This window comes from Epinephelus lanceolatus, chromosome 1 (assembly GCF_041903045.1).
Source record: "Epinephelus lanceolatus isolate andai-2023 chromosome 1, ASM4190304v1, whole genome shotgun sequence".
Classification (NCBI taxonomy): Eukaryota; Metazoa; Chordata; class Actinopteri; order Perciformes; family Serranidae; genus Epinephelus; species Epinephelus lanceolatus.
The window spans coordinates 21,449,069-21,457,779 of record NC_135734.1 but is presented as its reverse complement, the minus strand read 5'-3'; the positions used below and the strand labels follow the sequence as shown (position 1 = coordinate 21,457,779).

The following is an 8,711-nucleotide window of genomic DNA, read 5'->3' as shown; positions in this document are numbered from 1 at the left end:
ACTAGAATATACAACATGTTTTCAGTTATTTCACCTTTTTTTGTTAAGTACATAACTCCACATGTGTTCATTCATAGTTTTGATGCCTTCAGTGAGAATCTACAATGTAAATAGTCATGAAAATAAAGAAAACGCATTGAATGAGAAGGTGTGTCCAAACTTTTGGCCTGTACTGTATATACTGATGTAGTTTTGTTTTTACTTTGCCGTGGCTCTGCGGAATGATTATGAAGCCCCACAGATGAACTTAAAATTGGAGGGAAACCATAGTGTTTCTGTGTGCTGTAGATTGTTTGATGTATTCTACATTCCACATTTGGAGACGTGCATCTTCCATGGACCAAACTACTCATCCTGCATCCTTGCAAGCATTACAGGCCTACATGGTTTCATTGTTTTTTTCTGGCGTCCCAGTGCAATAGCATGTGATCCAGACAGCTCAATACAACAGCCAAGAGCAAAGCGAACCAGGAGGCACAGGTTAAGTGTACCGCACCACATACTTGAAGCAAACCAAACTCAGTAAGAGATCTGACTTCTCTTGGAGTGTTCACATATGCGCAAACAATGCTGAGTCACCACTCTGAGTTTATTTAAGCCCCGTTTCCACCAAGCAGTATGGTACGGTTCAGTTCAGTTCGGTATGCTTTTTTTCTGTTTCCACTGTGAAAAGTTGTGGATGGTACCAATGGAACCATTCTGTACTGTTACCATTTTTGGACTCCCCTCTGTTGGGGTACCTAGCACACAGATCTGGTACTAAAAGGTGGAGCTGTGAACACTGCAGTCTGTTGATTGATCGATACAGACGGTCACTCTGCTCAGGGCTGAGCTGTGGCTGGTTTTGAGGCTCATGTAACCACTGTTTATACCCTGGAGAGTTTTACATATATCAGTAAACTATAACTATAAACTCAAAGGATGTTTTGCTGCCTCTTGCAGCAGCCGGAGTCGGAGGAAAAAAATTAATCCACTGGGCCGACCACCGGCGACTTTTAAGGTGGAACATTAATTTGTAATGTTACTCAATGCTGATGACATGATCAGTCAACACACCTTAAATATTCCATATGACAACTTTGACCATTACTTTAGTTTTTATAAGACATACACTTTTAGTAATGAATAGATCTTCAAGTGTTTATATTAATTTTGGCTCACTCCCATGGACTACGGCAACACTAAACCCCTGAGCTTGCCTGATAAGGACTAAATGCACAAACCCTCTGTTTTTCAATAGAGACTCACTACAGCCTGTTCTATTTTGTTCTGAAAATGTCAGCGTGCAGCCTCTTTCTGTGGACGATAAATGAGGTGCAGACTTCCATCTGTGTCACCAGTTTAGAGGGCTGAAAAGGACCAAGTGTGAAAACACCCTCTGTCACACCATCCCACACAGCTGTTGTCAGTTCACAGCTGGTTTGTTTTCACCGAATACATGTCTACCTGTGACTGTGTTAAAAAAAAAAAGCATACATGTTAACAGTGTAGAATAAATGAAGACATTTTACTTTTAATAGTTTTATTTTCAAATTATGTGCAATGTGAATTTCACAGTTGAGCTCAACCACCACTATAACCCAAAACCCAAAACAGACAACCCAGCGAAAGAAAAGCATGAACACGATGGAATAGCACCCATAGATGATGCATGTAAATAACCAGAATGAGCTTAGTCATCGCAGCCCAAGGCCACCAACTCTTGAACACAGAGAGCAGATTTTTTTTTTTTAGCTTGTTGTATTACATGACTGGTGTATGAAATGTGACGTAACAATGTAGTTACTTGATCTGTAATGCTTAGTTTCGGTGAGATGTTACAAAGAAATACCACTGTACTACTGAGGGGAAGAAAAAAGAAAATCAAAATGTAGCACTCGTGCGGGTAATCATTTTTTTTCTCAACAGAGCAGGATTACTCTACCATAACTAAATAGGTAATTACATAAAGAAAAAAAACAGCCACTGGAGACAACAAAAAGAAAATCACATCTATTTTTTTTCAAGTTATAAAAGAAACTGAAGATACGTTTAAAAAACTGTGCAAGTACAGCAAACCTATAGTACAGTATATTACACATAACAAAAACATTTAAATACAGTACTGTGTATCAGTAGAAATCCTGAGAGTTCTCCGTTCCTGGTTCTCAAATGGCCGTCTGTAGACATGTGGATGAAGCTCGAACCTCTCACACTCGATGAGGGCTGTTTTGAGGGCATTGTTCAAGCCAGGTCAATTACAAATCAGCTCCAAGTCAGTCAACAGTGGATCTTCTCTTAGAGAAGTTGCATCATATCCTCAAGTCCTTACTGAGCGTGACTCTTCTGGTATGAATTTCCATGTAAATCTCTTAGATGATTGCTATGTGGTTACTAAAACCTTTTTTTTAATAGAGGGGTATTCTTTGTTAAGATAAAATACAAGAGAAATGTGTAGTGCAAAGATGACACAGGAACCTGCATGAGGAAACTGACGGCACTGAAAATGTCACACTTTCACAGGGAACGCCACTCAGTGGTGGTATTAATTCTTCTATACAAGATTGTCAAAAAAAAAAGAAAGAAAGAAAAAAAAAAAGAAAAAGCAGCACCAACAATTTGTGTCCTCTGTGTGATGGCGTGTAAGACAGATTCATGGCTGTTTGATGAGTTAGCACACAACCCAAGCAACCCTCACATGTTCATAAAAGTCTGCTTGTTCGGCGAGGGTGCTTCGTAAAGTTTGCAGTTAAGGACTGCTGAAGTGGAGAGTGATTCAGTGCAACGCTGAGTAAGACTTTTTCAGATATTCTTCATCACGAGGAAGAGTTTTTGATTCCGATGCCCCTTTATCAAGCCACAGGCACATTGGCATCCCAAATGATCTGCACTAAATTACGCATCACTTCAAGCCTGCACCCATGCGACAGCCACACAATCATTGAAACTACTGCGATTTTCACGAGCAGAGACAAGCACAAAACAATTAATGCACTTTTACTAAGGTAATATAACGGAATATAGCCTAATCACAGTTCCATGACTTATTGCTACCACAAGATTCTTTTCAATGTCCAGATCAACTATAACAAGACCTCAAATGCTTTTTTTTTGGCATTTAAGAGGAAGGCTCTTCCAACCTTTTTTCCAAATGATTAGAATCCGATGTCGAAAAACAACCTCAACAGAGCTCAATGCTTTACTGAGCTTTTCACACAGTTGCTTAATCAACACTATGGCCTGAAATGTCCCTTTACTCCTAATCAAACACATCTGAAGTTTCTGAGGTAAGCCTGTTAGTTGGTCTGAACGTTCCACTTAGTGTTGCCACAAATTTGACTCCGTCCTTATTTCTCCAATGTGGAGAGTGAGTATTCTAACATTTCACTTAAGTTGTCTTCCGCATGTGACACAAAATGGATGCCAACTCAAAAAAAGTGGGAGGTATGAGCCCCCCATGCAACTGGAATCTCAAACAAAACTTAAAAATAGCTCGGAAGCCACACATAGTGTATTGTTTGACACACTGACGCACGTGAAGGAAGAGGGGGCCTTAAAAATATCATACAAGCTTCAAAAACACTAAAGTAATGTAAATCACAAGCACACTTCAAATTAAAACTCATCTATAAAACAAGAGACTTGAGAACAGAATAGAAAAAAAAACAAAACAACAACAACACACACACATAAACCTCAGAGCCAGCAACCTACTAATGAGCTATGGTACTCATCTTACCCGTATGAATATATAGTTTATATAGTTATTTATATATATATATAGATTCTAACTTTACGCTGACACGTAGCATCCATAACTCCAGAGGGCACTTTTATCTTGCCAATACCCCCATTCGCATGCTTATCATTTGTAAAAATCCTTACCTATATGTATCTAAAACAAAAATAGAACAACATGTCTCAACAACAAGCAAAAAATAGGATAATTGCACTTATGATTCATTGTACTGTTTTGTTAAACAAGCATCAGTGTGGGTAGTTGGTGCTGTCTGGAAAAAAAATACTGCAATCTTTAAAAGCACCCCCATTTTGATCATGTTAAACCAAAGTTTGAACGACTTAAGACTAAACCAAAGATGGTCCTTGTGGTGCAAACCCAAGGTAACACCAGGCACAAGGCAGGCAGGACCACACTACTCCCTCTGCCTCATTGATTGGGTTCACAAAACCAGCTACCTCAAAGCACTTTCTGTAGACATTGTGGGTAAAGTTTGGCCACCACACATTCAAAATGGCGACCCAAATCCCAGAGGCGGTCAGGTGTCTCATAGACTTTGGTCCATACGTCTGCCTCGTCGTCGTACTGGTAAAGGGAGTTCTTACGGCTGGTGCGAAACACGTGCTCCTCCACCATGACCTGTGTGGCTCGTACAAACAGGTGCAGCTTGCCTTGCAGCAGCATGGCCTTTATATACGGGCTTGTGGCTTGGTCGAAGGGCAGATCTCTCTTACGGCTCCACGTGTTCTTCTCGATGTCGTAGACCTCCACGGTGAAGGTGCGCTGGTGGTTCCTACAGATGCCTGCAATGTAGTAGATGCAGTTCTTATGCAAGGCAGCCAGACCCTGACTCCGAGGGACACTCATCGGGGCAAGATGACTCCAATAGTCCTTCCGAGGATCGAAGCAGAAGAAATATTCACCTGCAGAAAACAAAAGAAATGACATTTAGAGCTGCGGTCAACTGCTTAAACATATTGTGCAATATATTTGTTATAGAAATGTCAAATACCTTATGTAATTTCAGAATATTCTGAATTAATGAGAAATATGACATTATCACAATTATTTTTAGTCTACCGTATATTGTATACTATAGTTTCACATTAGCAGCATTAACCCACCTTGAAGGACATAGATGCGGTCCCTGTACTCCACTGCGCTGTGAAACTCCATGGCCACTGGCATAGGACTGACTGCTGTCCAACAGTTGTCCCTGGCATCATAGCACTCTACTGACTTTAATGCGTTACGCCCATCACCTTCATATACTCGGCCTCCCAGTGCATAAAGCTTCCCACAGCAGTGCACAAGCCTGCAGCCTATCCTCGCTCTTAGTAGAGGTGCACGCGGAAGCCACCGGTTACCTGCGTGTTCGTACTGCCAGAAGTCACTCTCTGCTCGATGGTCTATGGACACTTCACTGTTGCTTGGTCTGTAACCTCCAGCAATGTAGATGTCATTCTCGGAGGACACCAAGATACCGACCTCCCGGAGATCGTTGGGTGGTTTGCAGAGCTTGAACACCCTTCCTGTGGCCGTGTCCAGGCAAGGCACCGTCTGCTTCTTCCCTGAGTGTTTGTGAGCGGCGTCAAAGCAGATGACCATCTCAGAAGCAGTCATACCCAGGCGCTGTGGGCAACCATTGGTGCCAGTGAGCCGGGCTTTGGCCTCAGCAGGGTCCTTAGACAGGGATAGGGCACAAGCGAAGGGGGCAGGTATCCGACTGAGGAAGGCCTCATCCAGCAAGGGCAGACGGATGCATTGGGAAAAAACCTCAGCTAGGTGGGCCTCACGGCCAGACAGATCATGCTCCAGCCAGCGCACAATGCTCTCATACACATGCTCTTCTTTCTCTACGTTGAGGTCATCATTGTTCAAAATGCTCACCAACTGGTCCTTGGTCATCTGGAGGAACTCTTGCTCCCATGATACACATAAGAACTACCACAAAGACATAAAATGTTTCAGTTTTTAGCAGCCAAACACACTGGTCACAAAGAGAGCACCGAGACCAGAACAAAGTAAAGTCTTTGAAAGAAACTGAATGTTAAGTATTAAATCTTATCATCACATAATTAAATCACAACACAAATAACTATTAAACAAATCCTGTGCTCATGTTAAACTGACCTTCTTGCGGATGTAGTCCTGTGAGCGTTCCCTCAGCTCCTGATGTCCATAGGCATCAGCAAACATGAAGACCCCGATACAGTTCTGGGGGTCAAGTCTGCTGATCATGAACTGAGCACACTGGTCCTGCAGGGCAGGAATCTGAAAAATGCTGGCTGCAGTGAACAGGGCCTGGACATTTGACTCCGAGAGCGTGACCCTGGATGTGTAGGCATAGTCTAGGACGAGGTGCATGGACTCAGATTCCACCCCAACAATTCTGACCTCGCGCTGGCTGCTCTCTGTAAGGCCACTGGTGAACATGGACCTGCGGGTGACAGTGGAGAAAACACAATTCTAATCAATTCTCACATGACGACTGTATTATGATTCAAATATATTAAAACTTGACAAGAAAATTTGATCTTGGTGAAGCTGACTTGAGAGACAAGTAATGTTTTACAGGCACTTAACTTGGAACACACAATCAATTATACACATCCAACATATCCCACCTAAAATACGGGCTGATTGCTGCAAGGACATTTCTGTGACACGAGAAAGTCTTGCCGTGGTCCACTTCTACGACGATGTCTGTGAGCTGTGCTTCATCGTACAAGGCTTTGAGCTGCTGAAGGATGTTACAGGCATGAACAGCATCTACCCCGTTGTAGTTGTTGCTCGGCGGTGTCCCATTTTGTACTTGTAACAGCTTCCCTACCTCTGTGCAACACAGTACAAAGAGAGAGAAAAACATCACCATGACAGCAGCTTTAGAAAGGAGGGGGACGTCACACAAAACACTGAGAGACTTGATCAGATACCTATAAAAAAAGAGGTTATTAGAGAGGGTCCTAAAATTCTAACAGGTAAACAGTGATTCCTGTTAATATTTTCAGACCCTTGATTCAGTCACTTTTATATAGTTGTGCAGTCTAATGAAAAAAGAAAAATAAATATAGATTGATGCACTGCAACACCTGCACTGCTTTATAGATTTTAACAGAATACAAGATGAGACAAACAGCAGCGTCTAAGATGATGCACAGGTGACTATTTGAAATACTGAAAGCTACGCCATGCCAAAATAAAAACCAAAATGCTATATATGTTTGTCCGACAGTTTTTTTTGTAAATTAATACTGCAAGGGTTACCGAGATAGTGTGTTTTTTTAACAGAGAAAGGTACAATAAATATTCTGGTCTCAAAATCATTGCTCATTTAGGTATTATGATTAAGAGTGTGCATGTGCCAGGAGCATATTTGGCCCAACTATATTAATAACTATGGAACTACAAAAATGTATCCTCTCCTTTACTGTTTTTTCTACATCTGATTGGCTCTAACTCTGGCCCAAAGTTGATCATATTCTCACTGACCGACTCAACTCACAGATAACATATGGGCCTATGGACTCCTAGATTCAGTTCCCCTTTACTAGTGTCTGCAAAGTAAACATGTTCCTTATCAAACATATAATGGCAAGTTACACAAGTGTCAGCCCATCATCGTGCCTCCTGTGGTGTTTCACTATCGTCTTATATCCTCAACTGCTTAGAAACAAAAACTTTTTCAACAAATACCTCGTGTTTTACGACGCTAAGTACTTGACAGGACAAAGGCTCGCGATGAGTGAATAGAAAACTACACTCGCCAGGTGGTAGCTAGCTCGCTAACATATATCATTGCCCGGTCCCTGCAGTTAACTGTGTGGGTGGCTAACTGGACTTTAAGGCAGCTGGACGAACACAAATAATTTAATAGTTTACAATGGTTCGTCTGACTGTTTAGTAACCACGAAAAAGCAAAGCTCGCGGTTACGTTAGCTAGTTGACAAGCAAGCTTAACTTTTAGCAGGCAGCTAAGCACTAAGCTAATGTTAGCAAGCTTTCTTTGACACAACATTGCAAGATATAAAGGGCGATAAAAACTCAAACGCTCCCCACGTTTCAATATTAGAGAAACAAAACAGTATTTGTCGCAATATCCAGTACACTACTAGTGATAGCAGTTAATAAAACCACCACTTGCCTAGTCTTTATCTCGTGTCATAAACAAGTGTTTACACAATCAGCTGTAGCAAGCTAACCGGCCGAAAGTTAGCCCGACAGCTAACATTAGCCGCATAGCGAGGCTAACGATAACCAACACTTTTGAGGAGTCGTTTAGAGCCTGACCCCTTTTAACGACACTGCAACATGTCACGGCTCTTTCTACTACTCTGTAAGACTGCACTCCACGAACATTTAAACACACGAATAATAACTTTAAAAGGCGTTATTTAGGTCTGATTACCACACAAAACAATGAAGATTTTTGCTAACCTCCACTGGCAGCCATTCTCTCCAGTCTATCTCGGGGCAGACCGAGAAACGTCAGTGAGGGCACAGCGGGGCCCCGGAAACAAGGATCAACCAATCACAAGAGGATCACGGATCGCTCAGCCAATCACGTTGCTTTCATCTGAAAAAGGAAAAAAAAGTTGATAGCCCTATGAGCAAATTATACACAGCAACGGAATTACAGGCTACACTGAATATGATCAGGCAAAGAAAGTCAAAGCAGCCCATCTAAACAGGTGGATACAGAGTACAGCACAAAGCAGAGGAGCAGTCTGAGTGAAGCAGTGTCCAGCTGGTTGCTATCATAAACATGTAGCAGCTCTTACTATGCAAGACGAATCCATTTTCTTTGCATTGTCCTTATGTTACAGGAGAAAATGTAAATCAAAACATCAGAGTATGAGTTAAAAACGATAAAGTGAGCAACAAACTAAAATCACACAGTCTTTCTGTAAGAATTTTGTTATATAGTGAGGTCATTGACCTCTGGGACAGAAATAACCCATTTGCACTTTAAAAAAGAAGTATGCATTCAAGC

General features: G+C 41.7%; 1 protein-coding gene across 2 annotated transcripts; it reads right to left on the bottom strand.

Moving 5' to 3' along the window:
* Positions 1–4,031: 4,031 nt before the first annotated feature.
* Positions 4,032–8,218, bottom strand: kbtbd8 (kelch repeat and BTB (POZ) domain containing 8). Of its 2 annotated transcripts, XM_033627772.2 has the most exons (5): positions 8,156–8,218; positions 6,346–6,553; positions 5,852–6,158; positions 4,843–5,662; positions 4,032–4,641 (listed from the first exon to the last, which is right to left on the bottom strand). In XM_033627772.2, the coding sequence occupies exons 1-5, from the start codon at positions 8,169–8,171 to the stop codon at positions 4,178–4,180; spliced, it is 1,815 nt and encodes a 604-aa protein (XP_033483663.1). In that variant the 5' UTR covers positions 8,172–8,218; the 3' UTR covers positions 4,032–4,177. The 2 variants fall into 2 exon arrangements, with proteins under 2 accessions (XP_033483663.1, XP_033483661.1); XM_033627770.2 differs by lacking the exon at positions 8,156–8,218 and having other exon boundaries at positions 6,346–6,587.
* Between the last annotated feature and the right edge of the window lie 493 nt (positions 8,219–8,711).

Excerpts from the sequence above, each read along its gene's own strand:
- kbtbd8 (XM_033627770.2), bottom strand. The coding sequence starts at position 6,587 with ATGTTTTTCTCTCTCTTTGTACTGTGTTGCACAGAGGTAGGGAAGCTG. Across the intron at positions 6,159-6,345 it reads GCAATCAGCCCGTATTTTAG|GTCCATGTTCACCAGTGGCC; the intron begins GTGGGATATGTT and ends TGTCACCCGCAG. Across the intron at positions 4,642-4,842 it reads CCGCATCTATGTCCTTCAAG|GTGAATATTTCTTCTGCTTC; the intron begins GTGGGTTAATGC and ends TGTTTTCTGCAG.